The sequence below is a fragment of the Athene cunicularia genome, assembly GCF_003259725.1.
Source record: "Athene cunicularia isolate RWA chromosome 3 unlocalized genomic scaffold, athCun1 chr3_part1, whole genome shotgun sequence".
NCBI lineage: Eukaryota > Metazoa > Chordata > Aves > Strigiformes > Strigidae > Athene > Athene cunicularia.
This window is the reverse complement of record NW_020799097.1, coordinates 68,457,546-68,476,727: the sequence shown is the minus strand read 5'-3', so window position 1 is coordinate 68,476,727 and position 19,182 is coordinate 68,457,546. Positions and strand designations below refer to the sequence as shown.

Genomic DNA, 19,182 nt, shown 5'->3' with positions numbered 1-19,182 from the left:
GGTAGTAGTAACTTCAGTACAAACTAGTGTGTTGTGGACTGAAGGAGTAATAGAAAAACAGCAAACTATTTTGGAAGTTACTTTTCCTTTGATACTGAATCTACCGACAGCTGAATAAGGCCTAACTTGAACAGTTTGACCCAATAGTTCAGCTGTTCCCTTGGCCCATAGTAGTCAACATTGCTATCAAACTATCTTTAAAATAGGTTGGCTGGAAATAGCAGAGGGTGCAGGAAGCTTAATTTCGTTCGTACTTGTCACCGATTTTACAGTCGCTGAAGTTTCTTATTTAATTGAAAAATTACAAAAAGATCTGAAATGATAAGGGCTTTAGCCCTTAATAATTCCTCATAAATTTGTATACTACTCATTAAGTCAAGTAGTGAGTCAGGACATTGCAGGAAGAGAAAGACAGATTATTTTTTGAATAGTTGCATGCCATCCTACAATTGTATTTTTCAAGCAAATATCTGAAAACCCAAGACATCCATGGAAGGTTATTAAGGCACGTTCAACCATTGCATGTCTTGTGTAGTTGGTTTAGGTTTCCTACCTTTTTAGAGGAGTTAGGACCTCTGCAGGAAAAAATGTTGGCATCTGGAAATTTTAAGTGGTTGTAAAACTCTGCTATGGATGTGTTACTACTTCTGCAGCTGAGTTCTGAGGTGCTGCTGAAGAAGTTGTTTAAGTGAAATGACATTTTTCCAGTCTGGTTTTAGGTTGTTTGCATGATCAACTCGAGCTGCTTCAGTGTTTCACATACATATAGGCATGATGGTTAGCTTATGTATTTCTTCACTTAGATGTATTCCTTAAGCAGTATTAGTTTTTGTTTAATCATTTAGCTTACTACTCTGGAAAATATATTAACATGGAAATAGTCTGACTTGCTGAAGAAGGAGAGCTGGCACAAGTATGGGTGCAAGTACTCAGTTTGTGTCTGACTTGAAGAAAATACAGTAAATTTATTGCAGGGTAAGAAATAGTGCCACTTACTCTGTGATATTTCAATGCATGGCAACTAATGTATCCCATTAGAAGTGTTTGATGTGAGGAGGGATAGTAAAACATAGTCTGGTTATGGTCTGTAAAGCTCCTGTTAGGTTCATTTCTAGGATATTTTTCACCTCAGGGAAAATGTATTTTGCAGTCTGAAGTCTTGCTGCTATGTTGCATATGGATTCTGTATTATAGGAAAGTCTTTGTGATGTGAAAGTTATTACCATATACCTACCCAGCAAAAATTTGTGCTGTCAAAGATACCAAGGTTATGTACCTTTTTCTAGCATTTTGGTGTTTAATCTGATGAAAAGGCATAATGGAGAAACACAACTGTTTGTTTTGTTTTTTGAAAAATAAATAGAAGTATAGTAGCATTTCATTTAAAGTAGCAAAAACCCACCCACTGATTCTGTCATCAGACTCAGCCATGGAAAATGCAAGGGGGAGGTAGATACTGAGGTGCAGAAATAGTTTTATGTTCCTGTTCTGGGTAGAAGAGGGAAGTTGGAGCCCATGATGGACTTGTCAGGGACTGCCTTGTGAAACAAATTTTCAAAGGCTCGCATACTGTAATGCTGAATGGGAAACCTTCAGAGATTTCTTTAAAGGAACACTAAACTGTATCTTCCATGCAGTGAAAATTCAGCACTTGTCTCTATTAAGTTGAAGTACCCAGCTGGAATTCTGGGCAGACAGACTTTTTTTTCTTTTCCTTTAAACACCGTGGTTAAGTACTCCATGGTCATGTTTTATAGAATTTAAAAAATTAAACCATCTTTGTGACAGCAAACAAAAGATCCTGTGAAGAACTTTCTGTTCTTTTATAATACAACTAACTTTTTTTTTTTTTTCAAAATAAGGAAGGTGTCTTTTTTCTGTCGCATACATTACTATCCAACTTTTCAAGATCAAGCAAAATCTTGTTTCTGGGTAGAAGTGAAGCTTAAAAAAGAAAATACTTGGAAGCAGTTTAAAACAGTAACATAGAAACGTATTTGCAAACTGAACAATGAGTTACATCTGATGGAGCTGTATGAAGTTTTAATTTTGATTTTTCTCTGTGATCCACATTTTTTATATTACTATATAATTTCAGTAGACAGGGAATTGTGTTCCAGTTTAAATTCCTCATTTCATCAAGACAGCTTTCAAAATATCGAGCTGCTTTCCTAATAGAGGTATTTAGGAGTCTTATTAGTATGTGTCCATTTTTCAGTTCGCCTAAGTAATTTTGTTTCATAGATCAGAGTTGCATTCACGTATGTTGACTGTTAAAGTTTAGGAGACTAATAATTCCTTGCTTTAATTACTAGTAACGCTTTAAAATGTTTCCTTAAAGTAAATTTCCTTCTATACTGTTTTATAACATGTAAAAGTGTTAGCATTCACTTAGTTTTGTTCTGCTATATTTTCCGTTGAGAGAAGACTGTCACTATGTGCATAGTGTGTCTCTACTGTTGGCTAAGCATCTTACATAGGTCAGCCTCAGGTTCATAGGTTAGACATCTTTGGTGTGACCCAGTATAACTGTTCCTATGGTTCTTACTGTTTGTAAACCAAAAGATGGTTACATCTAGACAGATTGACATTACTTATTAAGAATTCCATAATTGAAAATAACAAGAAAGATAGGCATGACTCAGATTTTTTTGTTATCCCTTCTTCATTTTAGAGTAAAATTGTTAGAGTGTTAAATTTATGGCAGAAGAATAATGTGTTCAAGAGTGAAATTATTCAGCCTCTCTTGGATATGGCTGCAGGAATTCCTCCGCCAGTTGTGACCCCTGTCTTGCCCAGCACTACAGCTGCTATGAGCAACAATACCCCAGGTAAACAACTACAATCATACTTTAATTAAAGTCATACTTTGAATCAAAACACTTTTGTCAGTTTTGGTATGTTGGCTGTTAATGTGCTGAAAAATCTCAATTGTGTACTTCAGAGAAATCAAATGAATTCTAGAAAGAAATATATTATAGCCAGTGTCCAGATTAGGGAAGTAGCAAAGCCCAGGGACAACCTCTTGTGTTTACTTTCCAACTGTGTATTATAAACATATTTAGATTGAGTAACAGTGCAGTAAGACCTAGTTTTGCACTCAAAAGTCAAAAAAATAGATTACTGACAGAGTTAAAAACCTAACACAGCAGTTAATAGAGTCACTGTTAATTAGTGGTTCAGCAGTTGAGAGAAATCATACATTGGTATCTTTTTGCTGCCCACAGGATTGAGCCTGCTGAATCATGTCAGACAGTGGTCATTTACTTTTGCTGGCCAACAGGCAGTGATTTTGAGTGGAAAAAAACATATTGTCAACATGAGCTGTAGCCAGTGATAGGCTTCCCTCTCCCATGAATCTGAAGTCTGTGGGCCAGAAATCATGCTGGAGAATCATGAGCAAAAAATTCCTCATGGAGCATGTCCCAAGTTAACAAACACTAATATTATTAGACATGCAGACTTGATCATTTTGTGCTCTAAGGCATCTTTCTTAGTAGGTGGATGGTGGGAAACTGGCTTTTCAACCTTTTTCACTTTGTGGGGTTTTTTTTCAATCAGGATTGGAACATATGGGAAATTTTACATATAGAAATTTGGGGTTGGCACCTGCCTTTTGCTGATCCTATGCTAAGAAGTAGGGAGGTAGACAAATCCACCTTATTTTTCATTGGTGTCTGTAAATATGTGATTGGATTTACTACATCTTCTATATCAATATTTTAAATTTTCATTAGTTTGATTACTTTAAATTGTTGAAGTCATAGCTTTAATGCTTTTTTGAATTCTGGTGCAAATTGTCTTTTAAAACAGTATTCCTGTTATTTAGCGTTCGCCAGCGTATCTCTACTTCTGAGCTAAGAGTAGGAGCATTTTCAGGGTTGGAGGATTATTCTGGATTATAGCATGAATCTTATTATCAGATTGCTGATTTTGTCTCAGTGTTCCACCTGAGGGGGGAAAAAAAAAAGATAAACCAGTCAATTCTCATTAATTCAGCTGCTGCAGGTTGAAATTTTTAGTAGAATCCTTAAGACTCCTCCTGGGCATAAGTGCAAGTCCAGTAAATTCTGGACTAGCAGATTTTTCTGAGTAGATTGCTAACAGTTATCATTTGATATATATTGTTTCCAATAAATCATTTGGATTGATGTGCGAAACCTATTTATTTTGCATTTATCAGTGTTTTTTTAGTAGTTACCATAGCTCAATAGCAGAAAGAGCTGTGAACTATACTTCAAGAAAGTAACCCTGCTACTTAAGGAATGTTGATGTAAGTCTGTTATTTCTGTGTGCTCTATGTGTATGTCCGAAAAATAGTTTAAATTGATGTTAATATGGTGCTTTCTCAGTATTTAATAACTGGTTTTGATGTCCTAGGAAGGTTATAGTATCTTTATAATATTATTTCTTCCAATATAGAAATCTTTGCTGTAGAAAATAAATAGGGATGTTCTTGTCTGCTTTATTCTTTTTACAGCAGGGTTTTTTTTTCCTCTAACATTAAAATATTCTGGCATATTGGATTTTCACTTTTTTTAGGAACACCTGTGACTCCAGTTACTCCAGCCAATGTGGTGCAGAGTTTACCTGATCCTTGGGTATCTCAGATTGCTAATACAGATACCCTTGCTGCTGTTGCACAGATTCTTCAGAGTCCTCAAGGCCAACAGGTAAATCTTTTGTACACTGTACACTGATACTTTGTGTCTTTAGGGTACACTTAAGGAATACTGCTTTCATGAGTATATCTGTCTTGTGTCCAGTATCCATGTTAACTATCCCATGAAGGTTGTGAATCACAAGGAAGTTCCAGGTAAACTAAACTGCCTGTTACCTTTTGTAACCAACCATGTTTGTTCCTTAACATTATTGCAGAATGTGACTTCAAATAAAATGGTCTGTAATACATATTTTTCTATATAGTATTGTAGATTACTAAATCGAGACCAGTATTAAGATTTCATAGATACAGGTATAAAAGAGAGTGCCAGTTTAAGCATATTTCTCTGATTGATGCCGCAAGAAGCTAAACGTTATACGGAATTATATAATGAGAATGTACTCATGGTGGAAGTGCATTGTGTGTTGATTCATTATCTTTCCATCAGCTAAATACAGTTTTTATTTTGCAGCATTCAAAAATAAGATCTTAGAAGTGACTGTGTTCTTCAGCTTCTAAATGCTGAGCTCCAAAAAAGTGGCTTGATGTGCAGCCTACATTGAATTGCCTGTCCCCTTAACCTGCAGCCACATAAGTTGAGCTCACACAGTCATCTTTCTGTAAAAATGTAGATCACTGTTTTTCAGTTTATGGTAGAACTCTGGCACCAGTGTAACTTTGGTATTACAATTTTTATTTAGACTGAGGAATGGGATGCTTTACCTGTGGGGTACTAAACAAATATTCCATGCATATGAATGAACAGCAGTCACCAGTGAGCTGTTATGAAGCACTGATACTGACAATAACAACTTTGCTTAGTGAGACTGTTTTACAGTGTTCAGCTAAGCAGAGTTGTCTGTTCACAAGTCAAGTGAAGGGAGTATTTTCATCTGATTACACTGAAAGAAATTGATGGGTCTTTGAAAAGCAGAACAAAATGAGTTTGTGAAATACTTTGTGAAATGTGGAAGAAACGCAGTGGAATAGCTCTTAAGGAAGGGATGTGAAATGAGAATGGGAAATATGTGGAAAGTCAGTAACATAATTTTAAAGGTTATTACCTAGAGAGTATTCTAAAAAAAAAAAAAAAAGGACAAAGCAAAAGAAAAAGATTATGAAGATGAGAAGGAAATTAGAGTTTTAAAGACAGCAGATCACAAAGAAATAACTTTTGGATATTTAGCTTGAAATGGTAAAGTGAGGAAGAGAATGGATTCTGGAAGAGGGATAAGATGATTTAAAGCAGAAATGTGGAGACAGAGTACACAATAAATACGTTCATGCAGATCTCTAGGACTGGTAGATGAAGTGCAACATTTGCTTTTATTCTGTCTGTCTCTTTTCCTAACTGTTCTTCAAGCCACATTACCCCCCATACACACACCACACCACCACCACCCCACCCAAGCTCCAAAGTTGTTGATTTCATCTTAAGATTGTGTTTTATGGATGAGAATGCATGCAGGTAAAGTGAGAGTCTAGACATAGGAGAGGGCAGAGTAAGAAGGATGTGACCCACAAGGATGTAAAACCAGCTAGAATGGTGATCACCTAGGATATTCCCACTCTAGGACTTCCATCTATGCTTCTTCAGTTTGATCCCTTCCTGCTAGGAGCAATGCATGAAGTGGACCAGCCATATTTGCTTGTCTTTTGTGTATCGGCCAAGAAAGGAGGGGGGAGCTCTTCAGTTTTGCCTATTGCAGTAGTCAGTGAAAGCTCTTGGTGAGGTACAGCAATAATTGAAGCATTTTCAGAGGCTCTGTTGTATAAGGAGTCTGTATAACTGTTTTTTAAAGAATAGGAAGAGTAAGAAGATAACTCTAAAACGGGTCGTACATTTTTGATGTATTGTGGAAAAGAAGATCAATCTAATCAGCTTATGTAGAGTTTATAGTGAGCTCTAGGGATAAGGGAGGAATTGCACCCTATAACAATTCAGTGGTGAACCCCATGAGGAGATGGAATATGATTGTAAAGATAATCAGAATCTTCTGTCAGAATAGTTTGAACTACCTGGATTTGCTCAATTTTTTTCCTAGAAATACCCAAAGATGATGCTCTAGGGGTTTACCTTATGGAAGGTCAAAGGACTGTTTCCTCTTGACTCCATGGTATTTCAGGAGGGCTCCTCTCCATAGCAATAGTATCTTGTCCTTTTTTGTTAAGGTAAATCTGTATAATTTTATGAGGCCATCTCTCTTCAACAGATGGATAGATCTGCACATGAAAAATACTTTCATTTCCTCATTGGAAAAGCTCCTTTAAAAAAAATTATATACAAATAGGAAGTTGTAGTAAGGAAAACAAGATACACCAAGCGATTGGACTATATATTTGTTCTAAAAAAACGATGGAAGGTGATCTGTTTTTCTACTCTAAATTTAAAGGAAGAGACTCTTAGGGTATCCTAATACATTCTGAAATTTCTTAGGCCTATTCACTACACTTTTGAAAGTTCCTTCTCTGATAATACTTAGTACTCCTTCCAGTATGAATTGAGACATCTCCTGGGTTGCAGACCGGAGTTGTTTAATTGAAACAACCCCATAACGATTTTTAAATAGTATTTGAAACACTCAATGCTATTTTTCCAAAATATTTTTTCAACATCTGTCTTTTGGCATTACCCATACTTTGTTTTTACTGTAACATACTTTGTTGTTACTGTACGTCTGTTGCCCCAGAGCTGCTGCTTCTGGTTCAATGTTACATCTAAGCAATTTTTATCCTAAGATAGTGTTATACAGAACCCAGAGTCTGTGCTATTGCAGGAAGTCAAATTATATTCCCAGTTCTTGGTTAATTTGCTTTTTATGTTTTGTTAACATAGCAAAGGAGTTGCATTCTGTCAGTGCAAACCTGAGTTTCAGCATGAGGTTTTTCCTTGTGACTAACACAGAGACACTAGTGCAGGCTCTTCATATTGACATGTTGCCATCATCTTAAAGTGGAGCTTGCAACAGTGCAGTTATACTCTCTACACAAATGTTACAACATACAGATTTTCCTAATATAGGTGGGCCTTTAGGAAGGTGGAGGAGGCTAACAGATTTTTTTCAGGTGAGGAGGAATCAAACTGGAGAAACAGAAGAGAGGGAAACGTTAGAAAGCAGGAAATCCTGAGTGGTGACTGGTCATCATGACAACCTGTCAGAGCAAGTTAGGAGGAAGAAACATCTGCATGTCTTATCAGCCACAGAAAACAAATTAGCCAGTAAGTGGGAGCAAAATTTGCCATAAATGAAAAAAAATTAAGATGAAATAATAGCCATAGGTTAGATGACACTGCATTCCTGAGGTTTCTTTTTCCTAACTGGAAGGGAAAAAATCTAGTTTATTTTTTGGTTTTTCTGCTCTTTAAAAATATGTTCTTGTTTAATGCATTTGTTACCTTTTCTCTTTTAGCTTCAGCAGTTGATACAGACACTGCAGATACAACAGCAGAAACCTCAGCCTTCACTACTTCAAGCTCTGGATGCTGGTCTTGTCGTTCAGCTACAGGCCCTCACAGCACAACTTACAGCTGCAGCTGCTGCTGCTAACACACTTAATCCACTGGAACAAAGTGTCTCTTTTAATAAGGTAGAAGTAGAATAATAGAAATTTTAAGAAATACTTTTAAAATATATTGGAGTCATCTTTCAGATTTTACGGTTTGACTTTAGAGATTTTTAAAATACGTGAATATAGTATAAAGAGTAAAATGGCGTTCAACTTCTTGTTTTCTTGCATTATAAATGCCAAGAAAACTTCTAATCTTAGCCACAAAGTGATAGTAAGTGAAGAAATAAGTTTATGACTGTAGTTAAAACTAGTCACATGACACTTCTTAAAGGATGTCAAAATATAAAATACAAATCCTGTAGGCAAAGAAACTTCATGTGTGTTGCAGTATATGTGTCTGTCTAAAAAAAACCCAACAACAAAATCAGAATTCAGGAATTTAAGAAGACTAACATAGTTGAATGCCAGGTAGCAATAACCATGTTGGCAATTACAGTAGTAGTAGTATAATGTTGGTAGAATAAAAAAGGGAGAATTAAAAAATTAATAAATCTTGTCTTTGGAAGAAACAGCTTGTGAGTAGATAACCTCTATAGGATTTTCCTGGAGTGAATAAATAGTAAGAATAAGGAAGTCAGAAAAGCAAAAAAGCTTTTTTGTTTTTTTCCTAACCCAGATAATCTTGTTTTTCAGGCAGTCAGCTGCTCAGAATTTGACAAGTGCTGAGTTTAAATTAGGACAATTTATCTTATTTTTCTAGAATTTGCCTAGCTAAACTCATATCTCTGGAATAATAGAGAATTGTCTTTACTAATGAAGTAATGCAGCTGTAAAAATAAGTCAGGAAAAAATGGCCTGTACTCGTGTATCAGCTTTAACCATCAGCTCCAGTAGGGTATAATCCCAGTGAATGAATGCATCAGTTAATACAGTTAATAGGGATTGCCTTATTATTTAGATACAAAAAGTAATTAAGGATGTGATGTTGTATTGTGGTTTCATTCCACATCAATTCCAGCATTTATGTGGATAGGTGTACTTATAGGAGTGACTGTCTTAAATGTTGGACAACTTACCTGGAGCAAATTGAGGGAACTGTCATTCTGATGAGACGCTTCTATACCTTGAGTGAGTTCATCCAGATGCTCTTTAGTTAGTTTATGCCAGTAATAGTATTTAACAATGAGTCTTGTTATGAAAGTTGACAGCAGAGTGAATGTATATGATTGTGATTTCTGGGACCTTGAAGGGGTAAGTGTTACAGAAGGACTTCTTGTGGCAATGTGCTAATTTACAAGCTTTTAGTTGTGTAGATTTGTCCTTGTAAACTGTGGAAAAGTTTTGTTTGTAGTATGTGATCTATCAGAACCTCAGCTCTGCATTATACAAGTAGTGTTAGATTACAATGCATCTCAGATTCCTTCTTCAGTGTTCTGTAGCTCTCTGTGAATGAACTGATAATGTATGTCTTGTTAACCCATTGAGGCTTTTACTCAAAGTTTATTTAGGCTGCTTTGCAGAAATAGCATGCCTTTTTAGAATATTTTTTTAAATGTAACATTGGTGCTACCATACCTATTTTCTCCTTTTTATGAAGTTTGAGGATTTCTGAATCTAGGTATTATAGAAAAGTACATATTAATATGTATGTAAGTACTGGGCAATCCTATTTTTGCAATGATAAGTTTTGGGGATAATAATTTTTCTTCCATTTTTTTTGCTCGTTTCTCAGCACCAATATCACCTGCAACCCAATTCCCAGTTCTCAATAGCTGAAGACCATGAATCATGATACTGTTCTATTTATCAGACTCTTTATTTCCATTTTATTATATAAATAATTCTATAATTTTTTTACTAAACATATTAGCCTTAAAAAAAGTCTTTAAAAGGCAATTTATTTTTATAGGAAGCATCAAACTAAACCCAATGTTTTTGTTTGAATCAGGAGCATGCTGATTTAAGGTGTATCCTTTAAATGTTTACATGTACCACACATTGTTTCACATTGCAGAGCAATCTTGAGTGCATTAAGTAGATTCATTTGGATTTAGCTAAAGTAAAAGAGATGCTACAACTGCTAATGAACGCTGAGTTCGCAGGGCAAGCCCGGAGGTGCTTCAGAGTAGCTAGTAACAAAATTCATATAGCATGCCCAAATAAAATAAAAATTATAAACCAGATTTTTAAGAGGAAAATTATGGGATATGCTTTGTTTCTGATAACAAATCTCGTTTTTTGTAGTGATCTTCTAGGATGCTCTGAAGTTCTAGAGTTTTATTATGTATTTTAGAGACCTTGCAGTAGTTCTGTCTTTAACACAAAATGCATCAATTTCAGGTAACAATACTATTAAAGATACAAGTATCAAAACCCAAGGTGTCGGAACAGTACAGTGAGCAGCTATTAACAGCCTTTGAGTACCAGACATACAGGTGCTTAATCTCTGGGGTTCTGGTCTTTATATGAAAATAAATTGTTATTAAGTATACTTAGAACGACAGAGCATGAACCAGGAGAGTGCCCTGACTAGCAGCAAAAGGGGCCAACAACATCTTGGGCTGTGTGAACAGGAGTATAGCCAGGTGGCTGATGGAAGTGGTTGTCCCATCTATTCTAGACTGCATCTAGAGTATCACATTCAGTTTTGCTGCCCCTGCCTCTGTACAGAAAAGACATTGACAAACCAGAGGGAGTTTATGTCAGGGCTGGGGTACTCACCCTCTGAGGGACTGGAGCTGGTTCAGCCTGGGGCAGAGGCAGCTTTGGGGGACACCTAACAGCAGCCCCTCCTGGCACCTATGAGAAGGTTGGCAAGAAGTGAAACCAGGCTCTGCACAGCCCGACATAACGGCAGGACTATAAACAGCAGACAGAAATGGAAATTAAAGAGTTCAGAGTGGCTATAAGGAAAACTTTTTTCCCATGAGGATAGTCAAGCACTGTAATATGTTGCTTGGAAAGATTGTGCAGTCTCAGTTGTGGGAAATGAAGACGTTTCTAAGACTCAACTGAATAAAGCCCCGAGTGACCTGATCTGAGCTCAGAAAGTTGGACTGAGACCTGCTGAGGTCCCTTTCAACCTGGACTGTCCTGTGATCCTTAGATTTATGAAGAATGGGGCAGAAGAGATACTGTTATCTAGTAGAAATTGATGAAATATTCTTACCTGAGGTACAGTGACCAATCCTGAACATCTTAAGCTTCAGCAGTAAAATGAGAGAATCTGGCAATTCCTGAAAGTAATAATTAGAAATATTGAGTAGTTTCTGTAGAAGATACTGAACAGACTTGTGATGAAGTTTAGAGAACAGACGATGCAGCTGTGATGTGGATATAGAAATACTTAAGTGGTTGAAGACAGTGTCCAAAAGGCAAGTGTTCTGAGTTAGCAGACATAAAAAAGGGCAACTTTTATGACAAACAGTAAGCATCATGATCCAAAGAAAACTGTAAAGCTTAGTTCTCATTCCATGATACAATGATGGCGATTTGGATAACAAATACAAATAATGCAGGAAAATATTTCTGATGAATACCTAAGTATTCATCTTTTTCAAAAATCCCTATTTTTAATAAATCTGGCAGTTCTTCCAATCCTTTGTTTTCAAGCTCTTCTGTCTCCATAGTATCTTGTGGTAATTGGTTGCCCAAATTAATATGCATTACATGAAAAATTCCTTTCTTTTGTCACATCAAATGTGTGTCTTGTAATCTTGATACATGACTGTATCCTTGTGTTATGCTAAAGAAAGATTTTTGATCGACATTTCCTATAAATGTATGTTCTTTTTAATTTCTAAAGAGAATATCCCGATCCTTAAGAATAATTTTGTTTCCTTTAGAATAAAACACTTTTTTCATGTCTTTAATCATTCCCATTGCTTTTTCTGAACATACTCTCTTAGGTAATTAAAGTAATAAGTGTAGCATATATGGGAAATTATATATTTTTACATGCACGCTTGTGGTCAGTTAACTCTAGGTATCCTAATATTTAATTTGTTTCAATTTCTGTTGCTTTATTGTGGAGAGTATTTTGTTACAATTTATCTAAAAATCAAGATATTTCAGTTCAGGTTTTTCCCTTTAATATCTACTATGTTATTTAAAACAAATTTAAACCAAAATCATGTTACATATTTGCATGTCTTGGCTGGAAATTCTTTAGTTTTCTCTGGCCCCAGTTTAGTGAAATTTTTTTGTGTATCATAAATTGTTGACTACTTTCCAGTTATTCCTTTTCTCATATTAAACAGTACATATTCTGTTATCTTCCATTCTACTTTGTCATGATGGAAGATACATGACGATTAATAATATTTTAAAGATGAGACTGGTTGTTTTTCTAAAAACGCATATTTCTTCAGAGCAGCAGCATTTTGCAAATATTTTACTTGAAAATATTCTAACAATAAGAAAAAAAATTTAAAAGGCGACCACCTTGTTTTAAATGGTTTAAATGTATATGGTGAAAGTTATTCTGGGTTTTAGCATCTCATCTCACATTAGTTTGATGGTCTGTGTTTCTGCTGTGTTTTCTCTGATATATTCAGTTCTGCTTTCATATATATTAATTTATTTCATTGGGAGAAGAGTTCTAAAAATTCTTGATTGATCAGTCTCTTAGCTTATGCTTTGTTCTTCTTGCTGGACTCCTGTAATTGAGAGTAAACAGAGCATCCTGAGAAAGCAAAATGGGCTTCTGAATCGTCATGGCTTGTTACTGGAGACATTTTTGCCTTGGTATTTCAAAATGACTACCCTGTGTTGTCATCCTCTTGATTTTTTTTCTTCTGGTTTTGACCAGGATTTGAGAAGAAGTCATGGTGGCTTGTAGTACAGCATTAACTCTGCTTTTCAGAAAACTTCCAAGGTGTAAATATGCAGGGGCATGGCTTTCATAGCATTGCTCTGTCAATGCATACTTACTGAAAAAAAGAGAATCTATGTCAGTGACAGATAAGGATTGCTCTTTAGTTTTGTGTTCAAGAAAGTAAAATGCTACTGAAATGCTTCTAGGCTATTTTAAATGAATAAACAAACTTTTTTGTTCAGCAGAACTACAGCATACATATCTTTGCAGATAATACAGGAAGTTTATCCAAGTTTTTCTTTTTCCTTGTCCAATACTTTTCTTTTTATCCCTCTAGAGGCTTATTCCTCCTACATGATAATTGCTTGCTTTGATTTTTTTTGCAGACTGTGTGAGAAGTTGTTTTCAAGGAGCAGTATATTTGAAGGAATTCAGGTTGTCTAAATGACACGTGTGTGTGAAAATACAGTAATTCTTTGCGAAGTAATCAAGCTGTAGGTCTTCTCTTGATATGGGCAGAGCAGTTTGCTGATGTCAAAGGATTGAATAGTTGGCCTCTTCGTAGTAATTTCTTCTAATCAAAGGTACCATTACATAAAGTTAATCTTTATTTAAGCCTTCCTACAAACTAGCCATTATTTACTATGGAAAGAACATGTAGTTATAGTTGTAACAGCAGCCAGAGCTCAAGAAAGGCATTGGCAAAATTTGGTATTTGATGCATTCAGGAGTTTGGTAGCAATAGCAGTACGACATTTAATTTTCTATTCAGGTTATTTGCCAAAGTTTTTTAAAGTTGAGCAGTAAGTGCATTTTTCTTTTGAAAAGTAAATATACATAAAGGGACATATAAGGAGTACTCAGTAATGCTTATTTTGCTTTCTCCTAGAAGCTGATGGACAGGTTTGACTTTGGGGAAGAATCTGAACAAAATGAAGAGCCTAAAAAGGAAACTCCCACATCCCAACTGTAAGATCAAGCGATGTTTCTTACGGAAAATGCTAAAATTTGCCTGATGCTAGTTAAGCACTAGGATTAAATATAAGGAAAATGTTGCTTTCAGAGCATAAGTATACTAATGCAGTAGGAAAAGACAGTTTACTAAAGTAATGAAACATGCACATTTAAAAATACTTGTCTGTGTGTCAGAAGTTTTGTTGACTTCATCTTAAAATTAGAATATTATTCACTTTGTTAGTTATATTCATTGTGTTAATGTGATAATAATGATAACAGAAGGTGGCTCCAGCTACATTATCTTCATTATTTTACAATTTTACTTAAACTTGAAACTTGCTTGTGAAGACGTTTACCAATTGTTTAAACCAAGGCAAAAACTGCTGTGTTTTTGTTTTTTTTTTTTTTTAATTAAATTATTTCATTTTAGGCCTTTAGTATCAGAATCTGTGAACAACTCACTTTTTCACCAACTAGCTGAACAGCTACAGCAACAAAATTTAGAACATCTCAGACAACAGCTTCTGGAGCAACAGCAGCCTCAAAAGGTAAGAACTCCATCTTGTGGTTGTCATAAGAATTATGTTCTCCACTTATAAAAAAAAAAATCATACTCCAGGACAAAAAAAAGTGTCTTGTTACTGACACTGCTCTTAGAATGAAATCTTCTAACAGAAGCTTTCAGAGTAAGTGGAATAAGCCAAAGAAAGTTCTTAAAGCGGAAAAAAACCCCAGTTGTGTGGGTTGTACATTTTACTTATCTTGGGAAAGAGTACTCTTTAGCTGAGTTGCAGGCTGACTGTGTTTTGGTTGTTCAGCTCTTTATATGGGGGGAAAAAAGCTTTCTCCCTGCTGTCAGAAAGGTGGTGAGCACTGAAGTGATTGTGCTCGTCTGCTGCTGCAGAACCATCAAGAGGACAGAATAGAGATTGCAGATAACTTTAATTTACCCTCCCAAGCTTTAATTCTTGTCTAATAAATGTCTCATTCTGTTGAGGAATCTGAGCTGAGGAATAGTCATGTATTTCCTGAGAAATGATTAAGAACCGATGCTCAAGACAACCCAAGATTCCTTCTTTACTATGTGAAGGGTTCTCTCTGCATTGAAGTAAATTGATTTATTTCTCCTGAAATTAGTCCTCGTTATTTAGCAGCTCTTTTCCCCTCCTCATCCCGATTCCTGATCCCATTAGAAAAAAACATGTTTGTTCTGTCTTGATACCGACCAGATATAAAATGGATTTTCTGTGAAGTATTTGGATCTAGTTTTACAGTAAAACAGAAGTCCTAGGTTGAAAGAAAATCTAAGGGTCCACAAACGTAACAAACATCTGTTGGGGATTTTAGTTTAACCTGTGCAAAGGTGCAGCTTTCAGTCAAGAATGCCATTTGAGTTTTGAATTTGTGACTTTTTAAAATTGTTTTTTTATAATAGTTTTTAATTGTTTTAGAAGAGTAATTTGATTTTTTTATTAGATAGTGTTTTCTTGTTCTACTGCTTTATTTTACTATGTTTTATTTTCATTTCTCATTTAAGTGCAGCAACTGAAAAAGTTTGTACAACGTAGCCACAGACTAAATAGTTTTTGATGTTGGTGGATATCTAGCAATTTCTGGCTTTAAATATTAAAAAAATGTTGTAAAGGAATAGAGCTTTGAAGAGTGCATCTGTTTTAGGAGTTTCTGATGTCATGTATTTAAAAGTAACTAATTTGAAGACAAAAATGCTGAATGCCAAGGTTACTGTAAAATAAGCAGAGTTACAGTTTAAATTAATTTCACATGAAATTAAGTTACAGTACATTTATACACCCTTTATTATTTGATATTCTATTCCAAGTCCAGAAGTTGTTTCCCTTCAGGTCAGTTCAGCTTCCTGTCTTGTCAATATGGAGAAAAAAAGTTTTATTTTCACCTTCATAGCATCTAAGAGACACAGATTTCTGCTGGAACTACAATGTAGTGACTGCACTGTGCTAGAAGGATTTTCTTTAACTTCATGTTTAAGCATCAGTGAGAAAGAGGAGAGGAGAGGAGAGGAGAGGAAACAGAAGGGGCAGCAAGAAATGTAGGGATTGATATCAATAAACAGATTGTTGAAGAATAATTAACTAAAAAGAAAATGAGATGAAACAGATAATGTTAGAAGGAAAATGCATTGACTGAATTATGGTATAATTTTTTATTTTTCTGGAAATTGTCATTATAAGCTATAAGAATATGAAGCAAAAAAACCTTGGTACTGCATGTCATTCTGCTAACTTTCTACCATGCTCCTCACAGAATATCTAGCATTTGTTTAATTAAAGTGAAATGTATTGAAAATCACTGAAATGTTTACCTGCAATATTGGATTATAGGTTTAAAATTACTCTTCAAAATTGTACTGATAGCATTTCTGAGTATTTTCATTGTATTTACTGTTATTTCTTGAATTTCTTCCATATCTTAAAGATATTTATTCCAAATCTGTACTTTCAATCCCTTGTTTAGGTCATTATAGTTTTTTCTCTCGCAAATCAACAATACATTTAGTATTTTACATTTCTTAATTTTAGTAGGTGTTGTAATTGACGTACTGCCATAAATGACTCAACACCCTCCCTTATTTTGTAGCAATTACTTGTCTTAAATTATGCACTGTAAGAAAGTTTGGAGTTAAATGTAATTTTTTAAGCCAGTTTAACTGATACTACAAATATTTCCATTATGTTAATAACAAGATATAATTTATTAATGGATGTGCATGGGTGACCAGTGGGTATCTTTCAGTGTACATATGACTGCCATCACTGTTGTTTTGTGAGCTTTTGTTTTCAAGCCAGCCAAATTAAGCAACAAATAGTGTACTTTGTTTTTTTGATTCAGCAAATAGTATTTTTTTTATAGTCAGGAATATTAATTATTTCAAAGTTTTGTATTTAAGAAGGATACAAAAATAGGTATGGAATGGAGTGACATCTAGTTCAGCTTTCACATTAATGAGAAGTGTGAAAATAAGAGAAACTTGATAAATAGTTTTTCAGAGATATTTGAACAGTTGTTTCATATAGTATTAACGTTTTGAATTACAGTAAGCATATTGAATTATGAGACCTTTAATGATACATTACTATTTTTTATTTAGGCAAGTCCTGAGGAGAATCAAGAAGGAAATTTTGGTTCAGAGCACTCTGCCTCACCATCACAAGGGAGTAGTCAGCAGCAGTTTTTAGAAGTGGAAACGAATGTAGATGATTCAATGGATATTCAACAACAGGTAGAATCTATTTTAAATTTGATTACAGAAATTGAAAGGAAAACACATACTAAGATGATTCCAAAATGAGTAATATGGATGTATGCTTTAATATATGTATTGTGAGTATATTTATCAAATGTTATTCAACATCTTTTATGTCTGATCTCAGGACATGGATATAGATGAAGGACAGGATGTTGCTGAAGAGGAGATTTTTGAACAAGAGGAAAAGAAATCAACTGTTCGTTCAAGATCAAGAACTCGCTCAAGATCTCGTTCAAGGTTTTATAATTAACTTGTATTAAGTAAATGAAGGTTTTCTGAAACAAAGTTGAAGTTTGTGATTAAATTCTGTATTTTCCAAAATTGACATGAGCAGTTTTTAGTAATGGAAAAAAAAAAAAAAAATTAATACTGTGTGTTAGATGCAGACTTTCTGTATGACAGTTCATTTTGCATATTTGTAGTCTACTTTAATTTTTTTTTAAGACCTCTTCAGGTAACAAACATAACTAACACTAGCAGTTGGTCATGTTTTCTGTGTCAGAAAAACAGATATGTTATGGAACTCTTCGAATGTGTTTTGTTTCAAGCTCAAGGTGTATTTTTTGTTCCTCACACTAATGGCATTAAGTTTATTTCCTGAAACAGTTTAAGTGAATATAACAGAAATGTCTGTATCCTGCTTAAAGTTTGTAGTTAAAAGACAACAAAATTAGAATTTAATTTTTTTAACTCAGCATACTGAAATTAAGTGTTTTGTAGGTCACCAAGAAAACGAAGGTCTAGATCACGGTCTGGGTCTCGTAAACGTAAACATAGAAAACGTTCACGCTCAAGATCAAGAGAAAGGAAGAGAAAGTCATCTCGATCATATTCCAGTGAAAGAAGAGCTAGAGAAAGGGAAAAAGAACGTCAGAAAAAGGGATTGCCTCCTATACGGTCAAAAACACTAAGTGGTAAGTGGCAGCTGCTTACTGTTTTAATAATGCAGTATTAAAGGGAAAAAAGGCTTTGTTTTCCATTGAAGGAACAAGATTTAGCTTGAGCACTCTCGCAAAATACAGTAACTGTAACAGTTTTCTTAAGTTTGTATTCCTGTGTTTCTTAACAACTTAGACAGGTACATCATTTCATTTTAGAGGAAAGCAAGTATCATACTATTCTACAGATGATGTTACTCATACTGTTACATCAGTGATTTTACTTTCAAACAGGTGGCAAGGTCTGTCCCTAAGTTAAAATCTACTTTCTCTTTAACTCTGTCTTCTATGGGGCATTTGAAGATGGTCAGTGCTCAATCTGAAAACTGGAGTGCTGATACGACATTTAAGTATGATATGCTATTGACACTTTGCTGAGTATTTTAATTAGAGACCAATTTTGTTAAACTTTTAGAGTGCTTTTTAACTAGCTTTTCACAGGAATATAGAGCCAAGGCAGGTGGAAGTGTGAAACAAGTAATTTGCTATCATAAAATAGACCATAATGTTTGTATCTTAAGAAAGTATCCAAAACCCAACTGGATTTCAGCTTCAGCAGTGTGCTGCTCTGCACTGCTATCATTTACATACTAAATTCACATACTAAAAAGAAGGAAGGAAGGTAGCAGGGAGAAGAACTTTCTCCACACAGTTGCTTAAATCAAAGGGAATGTATTTTGAGATGGGTGCTAGAAACAGGGAAATTAGGTATAAGTAATCTGCTACTGTGGCATATCCCATTGCTGCTGTTATCAGGACTCTGGATTCTTGGGATGCATAATTGTACTTAATTTATTTTTGTAATAAACTTGTGTTCCCGAATTTAACTTTGTTTAGATAGTCTATACACAGTTTCTGATGTAGTTTTGCATTTGTTTTGTGTTTTTAAACTATATCATTTATGTAACAAGTTAAGCAGTTCAAAATTCATTTTTGTAAAGGAAAGAGTGTTCTGTTCACATTAATATTTTACATCATTCCAAGGTGGCTTTAAACTCAGAACTGTACTACA

General features: G+C 34.8%; 1 protein-coding gene across 6 annotated transcripts in view; it reads left to right on the top strand.

Annotated features, from left to right (window-relative positions):
* The window catches only part of SCAF8 (SR-related CTD associated factor 8), a 165,394-nt gene that overhangs the window by 31,603 nt on the left and 114,609 nt on the right, over positions 1 to 19,182 (top strand). For 5 of the 6 annotated variants that reach the window (XM_026845630.1, XM_026845628.1, XM_026845631.1 and 2 more), the window contains exons 5-12: positions 2,675 to 2,831; positions 4,543 to 4,673; positions 8,075 to 8,251; positions 13,879 to 13,958; positions 14,377 to 14,494; positions 17,074 to 17,205; positions 17,357 to 17,469; positions 17,953 to 18,146. In XM_026845630.1, coding sequence (XP_026701431.1) covers positions 2,675 to 2,831; positions 4,543 to 4,673; positions 8,075 to 8,251; positions 13,879 to 13,958; positions 14,377 to 14,494; positions 17,074 to 17,205; positions 17,357 to 17,469; positions 17,953 to 18,146 — 1,102 coding nt within the window. The remainder of the gene's footprint in view (positions 1 to 2,674; positions 2,832 to 4,542; positions 4,674 to 8,074; positions 8,252 to 13,878; positions 13,959 to 14,376; positions 14,495 to 17,073; positions 17,206 to 17,356; positions 17,470 to 17,952; positions 18,147 to 19,182) is intronic. The other variant, XM_026845632.1, reaches the window with a different exon arrangement.